Source organism: Sturnira hondurensis, unplaced genomic scaffold (assembly GCF_014824575.4).
Source record: "Sturnira hondurensis isolate 20B ecotype Veracruz unplaced genomic scaffold, ASM1482457v3 Scaffold0002840, whole genome shotgun sequence".
Taxonomy (NCBI): Eukaryota; Metazoa; Chordata; class Mammalia; order Chiroptera; family Phyllostomidae; genus Sturnira; species Sturnira hondurensis.
Window position 1 is genome coordinate 27,799,849 of NW_028075471.1, and position 19,080 is coordinate 27,818,928.

At 46.0% G+C, this 19,080-nt stretch overlaps 1 protein-coding gene across 2 annotated transcripts in view; it reads right to left on the minus strand.

The window, feature by feature from the left end:
* NPSR1 (neuropeptide S receptor 1) overlaps positions 1-16,464 on the minus strand; it is a 103,214-nt gene extending 86,750 nt beyond the window's left edge. For both annotated transcript variants that reach the window (XM_037041159.1, XM_037041158.1), the window contains exon 1: positions 16,171-16,464. In XM_037041159.1, the coding sequence (XP_036897054.1) occupies positions 16,171-16,317 (147 nt within the window). In that variant the 5' untranslated portion in view covers positions 16,318-16,464. The remainder of the gene's footprint in view (positions 1-16,170) is intronic.
* Between the last annotated feature and the right edge of the window lie 2,616 nt (positions 16,465-19,080).

Sequence of the window (19,080 nt, forward strand, 5' to 3'; positions counted from 1 at the left end):
AGTTTAGCTATAATTTTGAGGTGGCTGTGTGAGGAGGCAAGGCTTATCTGCCTACGCCACCACCTTGATAGGACATCTATTCTGGAGTTTTCTGTTGGAAGACAATCTCACCTGACCTCAAAGTCTTCAGGAAATTTCCAGGTGGAGGAAGTCCCCCACACTTGCTCTGGAGTCTTCTTAAGAGCCACATTTATTTATGTGTTTATTAATTCATTGAACATCAATTAATTGCCTATAGTGTTAACACATTGGCACCACAAGGGAGAGGAAACCACGGAGCACATATAAATTATACTCAGCCAGGCTTAAACTCTGCTTCATCATGTAGGGTCATGACATGAAAACACTGAGTTGTGAGTGTTTTTCATTTATCCATAGCATTCTTACTTGTGGGCATACACACACACACACACACACACACACAAACACAGAGCCCAGGGGAATTGAAGGATCTGGAAAATTACGGGGACCGAAGAAACAAGATAAGAGATATTTGAACATCACAATCAGGTGAGCAATTTGGCATAAAAGTGGGGAGGCTTTGTCACCAGCCTGACTTGGGGTCAGGCTCCTGGGTACTTGCTAGATGCACTCCAAGCCTATTTCCTCATTTACAAAATGAAGGTAAAAATCAAACCCGCCTTGGGACACTGGTGATGGATACGTGCCACGATGACAATGGAGGCTTCTCGCTCACCACCGGAAGCATAGCGCACACCCAGTGGACACCGGCTGACCGCCTTGCCTCCACGTCACGGACTGCCGAGAGACACGAGGAGTGATTTATAAATAGCTTGCAACCTTTTAAGATCCGTACTCAAATTTACCATGTTCATCTTATTTTTCTATTGGAATTTTGCCTGAGCCTACCAGGAGGCACTCTATCCAGGTGTCCCCAAATGTTCAGAATATCACTGGGGACCAAATGCTCCCTAGTGGTCACATGAGGAAATAATCCAGCCAGATGCTCGATATTGAGCAGAACAGGTGAAATTTGGAATTTTCAATGACTAATGGCAGTTACATGGTTGTGGTTTCATGGTTAATTTGTTTTCACCCTCAAGTTACTGAGGCCGTGCAGAAATGTCAGCTCTCTTCAGACCAGAGAATTCCAACATGGGATTTAGACTCCAAGGGATGCTGCTGCTGCCACAGGGCCGATACCTGGGATATGTTTCTGGGTCACAAGGATGCCCAGGAGGGCAGGTGTTAGGTCTGGGCCACCATGTCAGGGTGGCATTCTGTCTTCCCTAGAGGAGGTGCGTAATGAATATTTGTAGGGTGGCTGTATGGTTGATGACAAGTGCGAGGGTACTTAGACGTATCCTAGAAAAGGTTATTTGTATTGGGAGTCATCCCAGGAAGTACAGGACATCTAGTTGGGTGACTCTGGTTAGAACTGAATGGGTCGGACTGGTCTGCAGAAGAAGCCATGATTCCCCTAAACCCAAGGGGGAAAGTGATGATTCTCTTTCCCAGCTGAGTCCTGGGAGATGCAAGAAAAATATCTAAAGGATCTTCGTCATGTGGTGAATGGGAACTAATGCTATTTGACTGACTCCATTGATCCGCACTGAGTTTGCACTGCATAGTAGGTGATCGATAAATGTGTGATGTTGATTGATTGTCGTGAGCTGAGCATTGCCTGAAACGCTTTATTTACTGCTCACTTCATCCTCACCACCTGACGGATGAGATGCCCGCGTCCTCAGTCTCACAGGGGAGAAACAGGGCTCAGAGAAGTAACCTGGGGTACCCGGTTCAAAAGCGACGTAGCTGAGGTGCGAATATGGTTTCACTTGAGTGGAAGGTCCACTCTCTGCTCACTACAGTGGCTCCTGTTCCAAGTGAGGGCCAGAGGGGTCAAAGCTGCCTCATTTGTTCCCCATTTGCAAGTGGGAATCAGATCTTCATTTTCCCTCTGACCCGAAACTTGTCTGGAGCTGGGTTTCTGAAGCCGGGTTGGTTTTCTCCCTGGCTGAGCAAAAGGTCAATGGGTGTTTGATGGCTGGTCACTGAAGCCGTGTCTGGCTTCCACACAACAGTCATCCTAAATGTCACGCAAGATGTAGCTATACCATCCGGCCCGCAGATCACAGAGCTTTCTGCACCTTTTACATTTTCGTGGTTCAATGTATGATTATTGTTATTCTTGTGATGTTGAGGATGAATGTCTCAAACAGAGGAAAGAATAAATATATCTTCCTCCCCCAGGGAGGAAATGAAGGCTCTGAAAGGTTATAATTCAGCCTCTGTCCTCAGCAAGCAGGCAAGGAAGCTGTGTTATTTTGTCGCTGTGACCTGGGTGCCCCCTCTCATCTCAGCACCGAGCCTCTGAGGCGTCTCACAGCCTCCTTACTTTGCGAGGGTGGGTTGCAAATGTCAAGAACAAAGATATGAAACATCTAACTCCACCGAGGAGGAATCACCATGTGGCACAGGGAGCACACGATGTGAAGCGAGACAGATAGGGCCAGACTGCAGAGCTTTGGGTTCCTTCATTAGACTTGGGGGATGAGCTGCAGTCAGAGGCTCAGAGACCCCAGGGAGGTAACCAAAAATATGTACATGTGAGGGCAGAGGACAAATGGGGCTGCCCCTGAACATTAAGTGTGGTCATAGAGCAGAGAAAGACTTGTATATAAATTAAAAATTGGCTGGTGTGGGTCACTGGACTGAGAGCTGGCCTGCAAACCAAATGGTTTCTGGTTCAATTCTCAGTCAGGGCACATGCCTGGGTTGCAGGCCAGGTCCCCAGTAGAGGGCACACGAGAGACAACCACACAGTGATGTTTCTCCCCCCGCCCTCTCCCTCCCTTCCCCTCTATAAAAAATAAATAAAAAATAATTTAAAAAAATAATAAAGCAGAAATTGGACCAGCGTCCTGAGAACCAACTATTTCAAAAATGAGGCAATGTCCACCCTGGGTTTTTGCTCTGAGTTAGAAGAACTTGCTGCCAAGAGAAAGGAGTCTTCCTCATCTGGAATTTTCTCTACTTGCCTTCTTTGCTGGAGCATTCTTTGCTCATCTTCACAGGTGATATAATACAACGCCTTTACCTCCTTCAAACTGGGGGCTGAACGGGGGAGCCATTCACTGTCTAACATTTATCTCCTACTTTTGCCTCCAAGACATAGTAAATAACTACATTGGCTTTTTCTACTCTGACCAGAAAGAATTAGAAGTCTAGGGTCTGGAGTATTTCATCATTACTGCCACGGGTCACAGTTCATGTTCAATTAGCAAAGTTCATTTCCCACTGCCTAACTGTTGTTCTCTTTCCACCAGAGTTGGGCGCGTGGGACTCCATTTGCCCTACTGATTCAGTTCTCTGGTTGGTAGTGAATCCTCAGGTTTCACCAGAAACAGAAACGCCAGTGTCCCATGGTTGCTTCAACGTGAGTCCTTTTTTGTGATTTGCTCTTAGATCGCAAGAGCACCTCCAGGTTGTATTGGAGGCTTCAAGGAAATTAAATCCTGGGATTCCATCTGAATTCTCATAATAGACCAGACCAGAGAGGGAGGAAATCATGAGAGCCTGCAGGGCTCCAGGGCCTGGTACTGATTGTTGAACAAATGAATGGGACAGCGGCTGTGGACCAAGAACTGAGGTTGACATTTAAATTGCTATTTGAGTTCTAGACCCTTCAACTATAGAAAACTAACATACGTTTGGTTCAAATTAGGTTCAATTCTCCACAAGGTAATTATTATGTAATAAAAATATCAAGAAACTATTCCTCCTGTTGATCCATGTGATTATAAAATAAGCCAGTGGGATTTTGTTTTTCTTTCTGGCTAATGAACATAGGACAGTGACCAAAAAAAATTCCCCCCACCCACCACTGAGGGCTCATCTCAGCTCAGACCCTGCTGCTTTCAATCTTTTATTTATTTATTTATTTACTTATTTACTTATCTATCTATCTTTAGAGGGGAAGGAAAGGAGAGAGGAAGAGAAATATCAATGTATGGTTGCCTCTAGTATGTCCCCTGTAGGGAACTGGCCTGCAACCCAGGCATGTGACCTGACTGGGAATCGAACCGCGATCCTTTGATTCGCAGGCCCACGCTCAATCCAGAGCTACGCCAGCCAGGGCCTGATGCTTTCAATCTGTAATTCCCAGTCCAGCAGGAGGATTCAGAGGAACCCTGGGGAGCTCTCGCATGGAAGAGCAGGAACAGATAATGAGGCCAGGGCAGGAAGCTGGTCATCCTGCCAGACAGCAGGTTGGGGAAGGGGGTACAGGGAACACTCAGTACGAGGATTCCAGACAGCATGTCCTATATTGCTGCTCTTATTGGCTTCATTTTCTGTGCATCTAAGTTGGGTGGTTGGTCAGCAGAGTTTAAAAGGCTAATGAGTTAGTGTGTACCCAGTTCACCAAGTTGGTCAGCTGTCTTGGTTCCTATTTGTCCTCTCATTCCCTTGCCTGCATTTCCAGGTCCCCTACATGCTATGTGAGTCTTACAGTCTTGTAAGACTCCCCTGCTCAGGATGGGACACCAGTCACCCCACCTCTCATCGGTCACTCCATGGGAACCTACCCAAGGTTGGCAGAGGCAGCCACTCATTGCCTGACTCCAAGCACCGATCCTACTTGCCCCTCCTGGATTTGGATGGGGTTGGCCACACCACCATGAGTCTATGCTCTGGAGTCCTGGTTACCCCAGCAGGGGTGGTCCCCTGGGTCCTCTGGGCCAGGTTGGTCCTCTAGTCTGATACCTGCCCCTGTAGAACCCACCTTCTTACTGTTCTCCACTTGGCAGGGAAGTCCAAGCTACTTTGTGGTTCAGCCCATCCTAACCATAGTAGATAAATGACACAAGGTTGGAAAAAGGGATATTCGAAGGCACAGACAATTCCCAGCTTGCATGCTGAATCCAGAAATCACTGTCAAGGTCTCATTTGGGGGTTGGAGTGGGAAACAAATTAGAAGGAAGATGACAGGAGGGGAGAAAGAAATGAAAGGCGACAACCATGCTTTGCTTTGTCCCCACTAAACTCTCGGATTCTGCTGTGGCTCTGAAAGTGCATAACACACACACACACACACACACACACACACACAAGGAGAGTAGGGATGTGACTATTAACATATGTTCTTCTTAGAACCTGTCCAGTGGCTTGTGGCTCAGAGGTGGCTGGCCTCTGGTACTCAGATGTGGAACCAGACTGGCAGTGTGGGAATGGAGACAGACCTCAGATGCTGGTTGCTTTAGATCCAGAGATCGGTCCACCCACACTCCCCCTGCAGTGTGGCCATGGTGTCAACAAGTCTGTCGAATTGCAGTGTCTTCAAAATCCAAACCCAATGACTTGCAGAACAAGGGTTAAGACTTCATCCACTCTAAACTCTCCCCACGAATTTATCAAGACCTGATGAATTAAATGTTATGTAGATTGTTTTCCAATATGCTCTTTGGTTCAACAAAATACTTATGGGCTGTCTAACCACTGTACGTCAGACACTGTTGGCGGAAGTGGGATTCAGAGCCACTCGTAACCAACTGACATCCAAGGTGTGTGTGTGTGTGTGTGTGTGTCTGTGTTTATGTCCTCATGTGGTGTGTGTTCCTGCGTGTAGGCAGACGTGCATGTAGAGATCATGTCTCACAGAGGTCTGAAGCGCTTTGGAATAGTGACGGGGATGGATTACTGAAGAAACCTGAGGCCTTCGCGGAGCAGGAGGATGCTGAGCTTAGATGTGATATCAGAAGAAAAAGGTGTGAGAAAGGCATTTCTGCCAAAGGTAAACGAAGCCTCATCCCCTTGGAATTTGGTGCAAGGTTCCAGGTAGTGTGGTACCAGAGGGAGGGGCGGAGCAGGGAAGGTGGCGGGTCGGACTGTGACAGGCCACAGGCCAGGAGAAGCGTCTGGGTTTTACCTGCCAGAGGTGCAGATAAAGCACACGTTAAAGCAGGGCACTGTGCTCCCCCGACACAGGGTACTCAGTGAAGCTGTGTGTCCCGTGCCCATTGGCTAATTAATTCTTGCCAATGGAATGGAAGTCCAAATCCTATGCTATTTCAGACCAAACAAGTAAATTTGCCATCTCCCTTGGAAACTGCTTGTTCTAGAACAAGTAACCTGCTTGCAACTGTGACATGAGAAAAAAAAAACCTTTTATGTGTTAGACCATTAACCTTGCAGAGGTTGCAGCTGCTCTGAAAGGTGCAGACAGATGCTTCTTAACGTTAAGGGGTTGCCTTTTACTGCTGCAGAGTCTAACCTATGCTGACTAAAATCAGCAGAAGATTATATTTGAAGTTATTCCTTCTGCCCTCACTGGTGTAGCTCAGTGGATTGAGCGCGGGCCTGCAAACCAAAGGATCATGGTTTGATTCCCAGTCAGGGCACATGCCTGGGTTGCAGTCCACTTTCCAGCAGGGGACCCATGAGAGGCAACCATACATTGATATTTCTCTCCTTCTCTCCTTCCCTTCCCCTTTAAGGATAAATAAATTTTAAAAAATCTTTGAAATTATTCCTTTTTCCCTCCATTCCCCCTTCCCTCTCTTCCTTCCTCCCTCTCTCCCTTTCTGCCTTCTTTCTTTCCTATTTTGTTTTACTTTTTAAGATGTTCACATCCTTGATTTCTCTTCAACTTCGGTTTCATATCTGGTTAAAAGAGAGTAAGAATGCTATTTCCAACCCTCTTAGAGCTGAAAGGAGGTTCCGCCGACATTGCCTGAAATTGCATTGTGAACTGCACAGTGCTGACCAGACTAGGCAAGAGACCCGTCATTTTTAGGCAGCCACCAATATTGCCTGAGTGAGAAAGAAAAGAACCCTGACTACTCCTTAATGACTTCTTGGTGACCTTGGCTGGTTTTGCTTTCCTGCGGCCTCCAAAGCCCTTTCGGCACGTCAGAAGCCCAGCTGTCCTCTCTCCGGATAGGGCATAATTTCCTGTTCTGTGAATAGCTGTTCACGAAGTCGGCCATTGAGCTCGTCTAGATAAAAATCAGACATTATATGGGGACAATAAAGTCAGAAGTGGGATCTTCTCTAATTATCTCATTCTACGTGGTCCACAGTCTAATTAAAAGATAAGAAACAGCTCAACTCATCACTGCTGTTGAAGGACCCAACGCGTATTGAAGGCACCCTGGAGGGTCCCAAGCTGTGGGGATCTCCCTCAGGGTCACTTACTAAGAGGTAGCTTGTCACCGCTCAGTCAACGGCTTTGAGAAAAGTGTGAAACTGCTAGTAGCAGGGATATAATGACTCGCATTTGTTAACTCTTTACTGCAGGCCACTCGCTGTTCTTCAAGTCTGCACTCACAAGCATTCAGTCACTTAACCTTTCCTGGCCACCCTCTAAAGAGCATCATTTGTTGGATGAGTAAACCAGGGTACAGGCAGAAGCCAACTGTCAAGGTCACATAGCCAGATGGTGGCAGCGCCAGAATGGACTTGACCCCAGCTGTCTGGTGTTAGAGCCTGTGCGGTACTAAAATGATGAAGATCTGAGAGCCTGAGTTTATTACACTGAGGGATGGCTAGGCTACATTTTCCACACCCAGGTGGACTGAGGGAGGCACCAAATTCAGTTCCTTAAGTTCATGGCTGGAAACATTCCCACCCAGTACATCAACAGGAAGTTATTTCGTGGATGTTAGGGGACGATTTGAAGCATTAATGGATGGGTTCTATCCTACTTCCTCGATAAAACCTCCACCGGCCAGGCAGCCATTGGGCCTCAGGGGAAAATCTTCACTCTGTCAACGCAGACAGAGAGAAAGAAGTCAGCGCCGGGCTTTCAAAATGCTTCTTGGAGGGTGAAGAGAAATGGCCTTTTCCCTTGACAGAGGATGCCTCTTTCGTGCACTTGGAGCAGAGAGTCTAGGACTAGAAGTTTGGAAGAACAGTGTGGTCAGATTCCTCACGACACGGCAAGAGGCCAAAGACATGGGAGTGTGAGCGGGTGCAACGGTGGGCCTGGTGTCAGGAGAGCAGGACACTGATGAGAGGACATTATAGTGCCACCTCCACCGGTGAGCACACAAGGGAGGGGAGGAAACAGCGCCACCAAGTATTGGAGGCTCAGAGTTAGAAGCAGGGCTTGCTGAACAGAAACCAAGGAATGGACACCCCCAGGGATTTTCACAGCTGTTGTGGAGTGAATGTTTGAGTGTCTACCCAGGGAGCAGAGAAAGAACCAGAGACAACCCCACTTTGTTCTCTGATGCCCCAGGTTTGGGAGTGAAGAAGTTAACTTTTCATTCCCGGTAAGGACATGGACATTCTCTCAGCCAGGATTGAGAGAGCTGTGACTGCCTGTGTCTTTGAAGGAGGCCTGACAAAGGGACGCTGTAACAGAAGGTAGTGTACACTTGACCTGGGACGGGTAGGGGGGGCAGTCCACGTGAGGGTCGGGGCCAGGATGACCATTTCTGAAGGCCAGAAGAACGCTCATCTCAGCCGATGCCAACCTGCTCAGCTTCCTCCTTGGGCTGGCCTTGCCCTCATCCCTGCCACATGCAGGAGCACACTGCAAGAACACCCCCCTACAGCTTCCGTGGCTCCCCTGAGTCAGACGACAGGAAGACCCTTTGCGGGCCGAGAAGTTCTGTAATGACTGAGTGTACTCTGGTGAACTAAGATCATGTGTCCTGCTGTCATGTGCATTAGTCACACGAGGAGAAGTTTAACTGATGAAGTTTCCCTTTCTGACAACTAGAGTGACTTGGGAATTGTATGGCATCCTTATGGGGCCAGTCAGCAACATCTGTGCCTTTCTCAATGACATGGTGGGAAGTTGGACATGGTGGAGCTGACCTAGGGGAGCAGACTTGAAGAGGTGAGTCGGGGCAGTGTAATAGTAAATAGGAGACCTATAATAATTACCTCACTGAGCACAGTGTGTAATAATTTCCATAAGAAAGGCTGCAGGATTCAATGGTAGAAACTGAAAATGAACATATTGAGTAGAACTAATTAGAAGAGGATAAAAAATGCATAATGCAAATGCCAAGACCCCTTGTTGTAACTTGTAGGAGATACACTGTAAGCCAAGGGGACCAGGGGGTCCTGGGTTCCAGGAAGGGCCTCACTGATGTGGTCCTGGGGTCCAGGGTAGGAAGGGGGACAAGCAAGACCTGAAGGGGGGTGATGGCCTAAGAGGGGGGTTCTGGGAAGCAGGCGAGCAGGCCCAGAGGAGCTGAAATGACAGTCACTGGAGGTGAAAATGCCAGTACTCAGTAGGGAGGATTTCTTACAAATAAATTATCAACCTAAATATGACAAAAACAAGCACAGTACAGTTCACTTAAACTTCTTTTTTTTTTAAGATTATATTTATTTATCTTCAGAGGGCAAGGGAAGGAGAGAAGGAGAGAAACATCAATGTATGGTTGCCTCTGGTGTGTCCCCTGCTAAGAACTGGCCTGCAACCCAGGCATGTGCCCTGACTGGGAATCAAACCACGATCATGTGGTTTGCAGGCCCGTGCTCAAACCACTGAGCTACACCAGCCAGGGCTTAAACTTCTTAAATTAAGCTCTTGCTTAAAGCCTGGTGTGTGAGAATGGAAATGGGCTGAACTGGAATTTGCTTTTGTTACATTAATGGAGGAAGGGCATGTTAGGAAAAGGAACATGCTAGGAAAAGTAGACAGCAGGCTGAAGAGCCACAAGGGAGGGGAACAAACTGTGACCAGTTACCCTCAAGCACAGGGAAGCTACCATTTGCATATAAACAACAGACTAATTATGTACGATTTGTAACTAGTCACTAAAGAAGATTCAATAAAAGATCATCATTAGGTAATACCTAGCAGTCTTGGTTCACGTTTCTCCCCTCACCTAAGAGCAATAAAACTGAATTCATTTGCATTATTTTATAACTTAGGCAATTTACTAACTGAGACAGGTTTCCCTCCCAGTAACTCTGAGTTAATTTTCTCATCATTAAGAATCAGAGATTTGGAAAAGATTGCTAGCAAATTTCCCAGTAAAGTGAGAGGCTACTATGAAGGGACTATTACTTCACCTTCATTTTTTTTTCTTCACCTTCATTTTTAATTTGCACAGCTTTCAAACTCTCAAACAGCTTAACCCTACGTCTGTAAGAACTGGAGGAACAACAAAAAACAAAGCCCAGAGTGAGTAGAAGGAAGGAAATAATCAAGATCAGAGCAGAATTAAAAGACAGAGAGGCTAAAAAAAAAAAAAACAGTTCAAAGGATCAATAAATCCAGGGGCTATTTCTTTGGAAAGATAAACAAAATTGACAAGCATTTATTCAGACTCATCAAGAAAAAAAGATTGAAGACCCAAATAAATAAAATCAGGAATGAAAGAGGAGAGATTACAGCTGGTACCATCGAAATACAAAGGATCATAAGAAATTACTAGAAACAACTATATGCCAAGAAATTGGACAAAATGGACAAATTTCTGGGCAAAATGGACAAATTTTTAGAAACATGCAGTCTTCCCAAATGGAATAGGGAAGCCGCAGAAAACCTGAAGAGATTAATAACAGCTAGTGAAATTGAAGTAGTAATCAAAAAAGCCCGGGACCAGATGGCTTCATGGACAAATTTTACCAAACATTTAGAGAAGAACTAACTCCTGTCCTTCTGAAACTATTCCAGAAAATTCAAAGAGAGGGAAGTCTCCCAAACTCTTTTTATGAGGCCAGTATTATCCTAATTCCAAAACCAGGTAAAGACACAACAAAGAAAGAAAATTACAGGCCAGTATCTTTGACGAACATAGATGCTGAAATCCTCAACAAAATATTGGCAATCTGGATCCAGCAATTCATTAAAAAGATCACACACCATGATCAAGTGGGATTTATTCCAGGGATGCAAGGATGGTACAATATTTGCAAATCAATACACATAATACATCACATAAATAAAATTAAAGGTAAAAATCACATGATCATATCAATAGATGCTGAAAAGCATTTGATAAAATATAGCACCCATTCATGATAAAAACACTCAGCAAAGTGGGAAAAGAAGGAGCACAACTCAACATAATAAAGGCCACATATGAGAAACTTACAGCCAATATCATACTCTATGGGCAGAAACTTAAAAGCTTTCTCCTTAAGACCAGAAACAAGACAAGGGTGTCCACTTTCACCACTTTTACTCAACATAGTACTGGAAGTTCTACCATAGTGATCAAACAAGAAAAATAAATAAAAGGCATCCCAATTAGATAGGAGGAAGTAAACCCATCATTATTTACAGATGACATGATAGCATACCTAGAAAGCCCTACAGTCTCGCAAAAAAACTGCTTGACCTAATAAGTGAATTTGGCAAAATAGCAAGATGCAAAGTCAGTATTCAGAAATCAAAGGCATTCTTGTATACCAACAATGAAATATCAGAAACAGAAACTAGAAAAAAACCCCATATACAAGAAAAATAAAGTACCCAGGAATAAACTTAATCAAGGAGGTAAAATACATGTACTCAGAAAACTGCAGAACACTAAAGAAATTAAGGAAGACACAGATAAATGGAAGCATGTACTGTGTTCATGGATTGGAGAATTAACATCATTAAAATGTCCACACTACCCAAAGCAATCTATAGATTCAATGTAATCCCTATTAAAATACCAATGGCATATTTCACAGATCAAGAACAAATATTTCAAAAATTTATACGGAACAAAAACAACCCTGAATAGCCTCAGAAATCTTAAGGATAAAAGAACAAAGTAGGAGGGATAACAATACTTGATGTCAAACTATATTACAAGGCCACTGTAAACAAAATGGTCTGTTACTGGCATAAGAACAGATGCACAGATCGATAGAACAGAGCAGAGAACCCAAAATAAGTCCATGTCCCTACAATCAATTGATATTTGGCAAAGGGGGCAGGAGCATAAAGTGGGGTAAAAATGGCCCCTTCAATAAATGGTGTTGGGAGATCTGGGCAGGCGCACGTGGAAAAATGAAACTAGACCACCAACTTACACCATACGTCCCTGTATCTACTCTACAGAAATTCTCCCAGGTATGTCTCAGAAGATATTCGAGCATTCCTTATAATTAAAAGTTAGAGACAGTCTAAACCAGTCTTTCCTAAACTTCAGTCATTTTTATTCCACATTCATTTTTTTCAAGATCCGAGCCCCACCAGGTAGGCCTCTGTGATTTCTCTCACCTCCAAATACACTTGCACAACTTTGAAAGAATTTTTTATAAGCACTGAAGTATAACACGCAGACTTCAGCCGCACTATCTGGGTTCAAATACTGCCTCTGTCCCTTCTTCGTTTTGTGATATTGGATAGTTACTTAACCGTTTTGTTGTCTGGAAAATGGGGTTCAAACTAGTACCTATTTTATAGCAATGTTGTGAAAAACTAAATGACTAGTCTATGTAAAGTGTCTAGAATAGTGTCTGGCATATAATGCTGTATAAGTGTTGTATATGATTATTATGTGCATGACTTGTGTGAGTAAAAGACATTCTTAAAGACAAAAAACCCCACAAAACTTGCCCAGCTTTCTATTCAGGGCCCCAGTTTACTATCTGAAGAGACAGGCCCCATCCTCCTTGAAAACTTCCGGTAAATAATTTCTTAATGCTGGGGTTTGGGACTTGAGGAAGGAAGCGGATGGGACCTTGAAAGTATGAGAAACTGGAAACCATGAAGGAAACCAGGGCATGAATGATCTTGAACCCAGGACCACATTGTACCAGTCACTTGAAGTTCATTATAGAGGAAGAAGGTAGTGAACTTATTGCTGATGCCCTGCTGATATCCAAAGACATGCTTAAGATGGCAGAGTAGTGTCCTGGCTGGTGTAGCTCAGTGGATTGAGCACAGGCCTATGAAGCAAAGGGTCGCCAGTTCGATTCCCAGTCAGGGCACATGCCCCTGCTGTAGGCCAGGTCCCCAGTAGGGGACACGTGAGAGGCAACCACACATTGATGTTTCTCTCCCACTCTTCTTCCTGTCCCCTCTCTCTAAAATAAATAAATAAAATATTTTTTAAAAAGATGGGAGAGTAGTTTAGACCAGTGGGGAGCAGGGCAAGGATTTAGGGGTGTTGATAGAAAGAGGAAAAGGATCTAAGCCTATGAGGGAAGGCCTAGGAAGATCTAGGCAGGGATATCTTGCCTTCTGCCTAGACAGCTTTGGGGTTCAGAGAAGAATGGGGGCACTGGGCAGGGAGCCGAGTTAGCAGCCCAGGCCTGGAGACCAAGGCATGGTGGCCGAATCTGGGTCGGGCTGCAATGCAGTGGGTACATGTTCCCCAGGGCTAACCAGGAACAGGGGTACCAGTCTGTGGTGCCACAACTAATTCCACAACCCACCCACCAGGATCTGCAACTTATCCTGGGCACGTTGGGATGAGGATGTGCTGAATGTGCCTGCAGAGAAGGACCTCAGTACATGCGGCTGGCAGAGGGCAGGCAGGGCAGGGATGCCCCAGGTGGTGGTGTTTACCAAGACCCCCGCCACTGTCGTGGAGAAAGCAAGCTACTTGTTGCCTGGTCCGACAACATGCAGGCAATGGACAGAAAGAGAACCCCATACTTCATTTCTGCAGTGAATGTTTACTGACTGTGCCCAGGATGGTGCTGCTTTCTGGAAAGAATTTGAAACAAACATCACATGTTGCTTTTACTACTCAAGTTGCTTAATGACTGTTACACATATAGAAAGAGCAGATGAAGACAGAGTTGGATTAAGTGGCAAGGGGAGAGGTACACTCCATGATGCTACTGGAACTCAGAGGAGGAATCAGTCCAGGGGGGCTTCATGGAGGAAGCAGCACAAAAAGAGCCTTAAAGAGTGAGTAGAACTTAGATAAACACAGATGGAGATGGAAAGCAATTGCAGATGGAAGGGTGCTCCATGAACAGTGAGAATTAAGTGAGACCCTTCACAGAAGTCGTTTAGAAGGGTTCCTGTAACCAAGACAGCCCGCAGCGAGACGTGTGGCGATTGCTGTTGTTATTAGTTCTGCTGCTTTTCCTGCTGTTTGCATTTTTATTTTTATGACATTTTTACTGATTTTGGTAAAGGCAGAGGGGTTTAAAAGGACACACTTGGAAGGTAGCAAACAAACCCGACTCTGACTTTCTTCTGGAGAAGCTGGTGGAATTAAAGTGTCGCAGCAAACACGGGTACGTTTTCTATTTATCAGAACTGTATCCATCTCAACTGTGCATCAGAGCTGCTTAGGCTCCAAGGGAGCCCTGGGAAAAGTTAGTCTGAGACATTTAAGCTAGGCTTCCAGAAACACCAGCATTGACTGCTGTGTAACTCAAAATTGCTGGTTTTAGTCAAGGCTTATATGTCTCCAAAAAATAAAAAAGAGCATTGTCAGCTTTTGGCCTGCTCTCTTTCTGCTTCTCTCCTCAGCCAAGTGGCCCACTTGTTTGATGGCTAACATACCTATAGAAATGAGATAAGAACGAGGTGGTTCCCATTAGCACTCAGAGATGCTGTTGCTAGGATGGAGTACGGACACTAGTAGAGAGTGAGGGAGGGATTTGTTTGTCGAAGTATTCAAAATGTCCCTTCAGGAGCTGTATTGAAAAAAATGGCTGCCCTGGCTGGTACAGCTCAGTGGATTGAGCATGGGCTGCAAACCAAAGGGTTGCTGGTTCGATTCCCAGCCAGGGCGCATGGCTGAGATGCAGGCCAGGTCCCCAGTGAAGGCCACGTGAAAGGCAACCACACACTGATATTTCTCTCCCTCTTTCGTCCTCCCTTCCCCTCTCTCTCAAAATAAATAAGTAAAAATTAAAAAGTGGCAAATGGGGTTTCAGCTGGAAGTGAGTATTGCCTGAGTCTCAGAACAACTGCATTACTGCTGGTGGTCATCGCTTTTGCAATGACCAGTCTCGCTTCACCCTGTTTGCTGCCATGTTCTATGAATATCACACAGGCTGCAGAGGCAGCGTGTCCGAGAGCAGCCCTATGCCTCTTGGTGCACGCAGGCTGCTTCTCCAAGGCAGAAGCTCTGAGTCTGCAGGCAGATTTCATAGCGGGGCTTATTCAGCCAACAGGTAAATGACAGCAAGCTCCAATTTCAGTGTGCATTTTCTACTGTGGCGCTGGGCAGCGGGGCTGTGCCCGTGAATGCTTTAGGAGGGGTTCTGAGGGGCAGGGCCCTATGCAGCCAGCCTAAGTGACATATCTGGGCCATGCTTTGCTACACAGCATGTCTTGTTCCTTGAGGGACCTGAGGATGGCTCTGGGGACAGCCCCCTGCTGAAAGTTTTATTCTGTGTTCTCACGGAATCAAAGCTATAATACAGAGGTGGATGTTACAGTAATTCTATTGTGCCTTGGGTAAAAATGAAATCATTTCCAGAACACCAAGAAGGTTGCAAAAAATAAAAAACTGCTAGAATTTTTCCTGAAGTATTTTCATTTAGGGTATAACGGGCCAGCTTGAGACCTGAGAATTATTGCCATGCCCGAGTCAGCCGTCGGGCAGTGTGTGAAATAACCCGATGCCCCACGCATCCCGACACAAGAAGCAGGAAGCTGTTGTTTAGCGGGTGCCTCCTGTGGCCCTGACCACTATCTCGTTTCAGAAAAGAGAATAACAGTGTCAGCTTAATGAGAAACGTCCCTCCGTGCAGCCCTCGCATACACGTGAGTTGAAAACTCATCCAACTCTGGTTCCTTTATTTGTTCTGGGACACTTGTTGCAAACAGTCACACCACCCACTACTGCCCAAGAATGTAGTTCTTACTGATGCTTAAGGCAAAGAATCAGTGATCCCGGGAATATGTCTCTCCTGGCATTTCCTGTCCTGGGTGGGGGTGGGTGTTGCCGCCCCTCTGATGTTCCCAGCAAAAAAATCACAGCAGTGACCCCTACAAGACAGACATTTCCAGCACAACTATAGGATTGTTTTAACAAACTCCCACCTAAGGAAAAGAGTGAAAAATTAAAAATAAATCATCCATTCATATTCACACATTTTGGCAGCAGCAGGAAGAATATCTGTGTTCATAACAAACTGCCCTGTAGGTCCTCTCTTGCTGTACAGAACTTGTTGCTGTAGCTCATCAGTTTGGTTTTCATTCATTCTTTTAAGTGAAGAAAACAAACTGCCCCTATTTACAACGCTGGCTATTTGTGTTACAAAGGAGCCAGTCTACTTGTCCTGCTTTTTAAAATCAGTGTTCGGAGTGGAAGGCAGGATGCTTACCTTGAAGGAGGAGTAGAAGGAGCCCCATTCCTCCTTGTCTTCCACCACTTCCGTGAAAGTTGTGGGGAAGCAGGTGGCTGCCTGAGAATCCAGCGTCTCTGTGGTCCCGTTGGCCTTGGGGCTGCCCTCTGTGAGGTTGGCTGGCATGGCTCCGGTGGAGTTGAGCCTGGCCGTCCCCAAGCCTGCAGCCGAGGGAGAGAGACCGGCTCCTCCCGAGAGCCAGGAGGCAGCTGCACCTCCTCTGTCTTCCGAGGCTTCTGGCTGGAGCTCAGTTACGCAGACACAGAGCCCCCCCGAGCCCCCCTCATTGAAGAGCTCTGCCTGGTGGCAGCAGGATCCACGTGCTGCTCGCTCCTCAGCAGCTCTGATCCGAGTGCAGGCACAGCCTCTCACCCCCACCGTCCTGCCCTGGGCCCGGCCTCACCCCTGGAGCAGGACAGAGCCACCTGCGGCTGCCCATGCAACGCTCTGCACAGGCCTCCCTGCCCAGATGTGCTTTCCTTCCACAGTGGACCCCTCCCACACTTTGTGTTACAGGCTCAACAATACAGGAATTTGGGCTAATCAGCAGGTTGATTAATTCAGGTCATGCTTGAACATCTGAAATCCAATCATAATTATGTGTCTGTTTCCACCGACGGTGCCTTCTGACTCAATACCATCTTCATCCAGCTATTTACTAGGTGGCCTGCCCGTTATTACAGGACACGTGGGCGAAACAGCACATTGGTATGTCATATCCACAACTCCACCCCAGGTTTGCACAGGGTGGCTCTCTGAGCCTGGGGTCCGTGCTTGTCAGTAAGCCACAACCCCTCATCCTGACTGGCGCTGGTGCCCCGGGGAATACTTTGAACAGCCCAGTGCTCCTTCATTTGATATCCAAAACTACTCTGGGAGGCAGGCAGGGAGGGCGTCTCTATGGTCTCATTTGACAGCAGGGTAGGCTGGCTCCTGGGGTTGGAGTGACTTGTCCAAGATCCCAGAGCCAGCAAAGGAAATGAGATGACTTCTGTCTTCAGAAATTCCTAGACAGGGGTGCTTTTACTGGGATGCGAACTGAGCTGCACCAAATCCCAAATGCCTATGTTAACCTCAATGGCGGGCCAGGTGTGAGACAGTGGGAACTCAGCTACTGGTATGGCCACCAAGTGTAATACTGGCCATTGACCCTGAAAACGCCCTGTGAAGCCAAATGCACAGCCGCTGGTTAATGACACCTGGGTGAAAAGGTAGCAGGTGTAGTGATGATTGTAAAAGACTAGCCCCCCATGCAGGTTTCTGGGGAAGCATTAGCATAATCCATGAAGCCTAGGAAGCGTCAGTGCACTAGAGATGAGACGACATTAAGCCTGCAGTGACGGGGCAGGAAGCAGAAAACCGTGTGAGCGATATAGGCTCTTAGAGAAAGGGTCAAAACAGCAGAATCATCCAACAGCAAAACGAACACAAAATATTCCCACTGGCCAACAAACATGAAAAAATGCTCAATAATATTTTTTAAAAAATAAGGAAAAGCAACTTAAAACCACAGGGCAGAATTTCTACCTATTAGTAGAAGTTAGTAGTAAAACTAGGGTGGGACCACCCCAAGTGTTGACCGGGGTGACAAGAAATGGGTACACTTTGTCACTTCCGATGTGAGAGTTAATCGACACGGTCACTTTGCAGAGCAGTTTCGAAGGGTCGGTAAAGATAGAATTACCTGTCCTGTAACGCACCATTCCTTTTCTTGATGGTGGTAATTCTCCCTCTCTTTATCTGGGTTACTTATGTATGTTCAATTTAGGATAATGCATTGCACTGCACACTTAAAATGTAAGCACTTTTTGTAGTTATATTTTCCTTCAATACAAATTTGTAAGACAAAATCTGTGAGTAACTTCTGGGAAGGGCGGCTGCTGGTCAAGGCACATTGTGGTGAGGGTGGAGAGAGAGAAAACGGTAATGCCTGGGATGGGGAATAGGTGGAGAGAGAAACCTCTGGATGTGTTGTTTTCTCTCCACTCATGGTCCAGGTGGTCATTTCTTGATCTGTGACTGCCCACGAGAAACGTTTATGTATATATATGTACAAGGAGACAAGCATACAGTTGCCTTTGTAACGTTGTTTAGGAACAAAACAGAAGCAACTCAAGTATCTATGGTGACAATATCATCAAGACGCCCCCAACTGGAAACGGCCCCCATGTCCGTCAATAGTAGACTGGATAAATACTTTTCCACGTGGTCACACAATGAAATAGTGTGAGAAGGAGTCACCTGCAGCAAATAATATTCACATTGGAATACTATACAGCACCGAAAAGGAAGGGTTGTAGACGAAATGGCGGACTAGCATGGTGTGGTGGTTATTTGTCAACCTGACTGGGCAGCAAGGTGTGCTGACATTTGCTTAAACATTATTCTTGGTGTGTCCATGAGGATGTGTGTGTTTTGTTGTTGAAGCTATTACAGTTGTCCCAGTTTTTTCCCCCTCCACCCCTCTTTCATGTAGTCCCCCTCTCCACATTTCCCTAGTTAATCCCCACACCACTGTCCACACACCTGGGACCTCCACACAGTTCTTTGACTAATTCTTTTAGGCTCTTTCAAACAGTCCCCGATTGAGGATGTTTTTGGATGGGATTACCTTCTGAATGGATAGACTGAGTAAAGGAGACTGCCCTGCCTACTGTGGGTGACCCTCGCCCAATCATTTGAAGCCCCTTCTATTTTCTTCAATAGAAGAAAAAGGCTCATCCTCCCACCAGGAAGAGGGAACTCTTCCTGCTGATGACTGCTTGGAGCTGGGGCTTTGATCTCTTCAGGCCTTTGGACTTGAACTAAAACATCAGCTCTTTTTGGGTGTCTCAAGCCTGACAGCTTTTGAACTCCAAGTACACATCAGTTTTCCAGCTTCCTGACTAC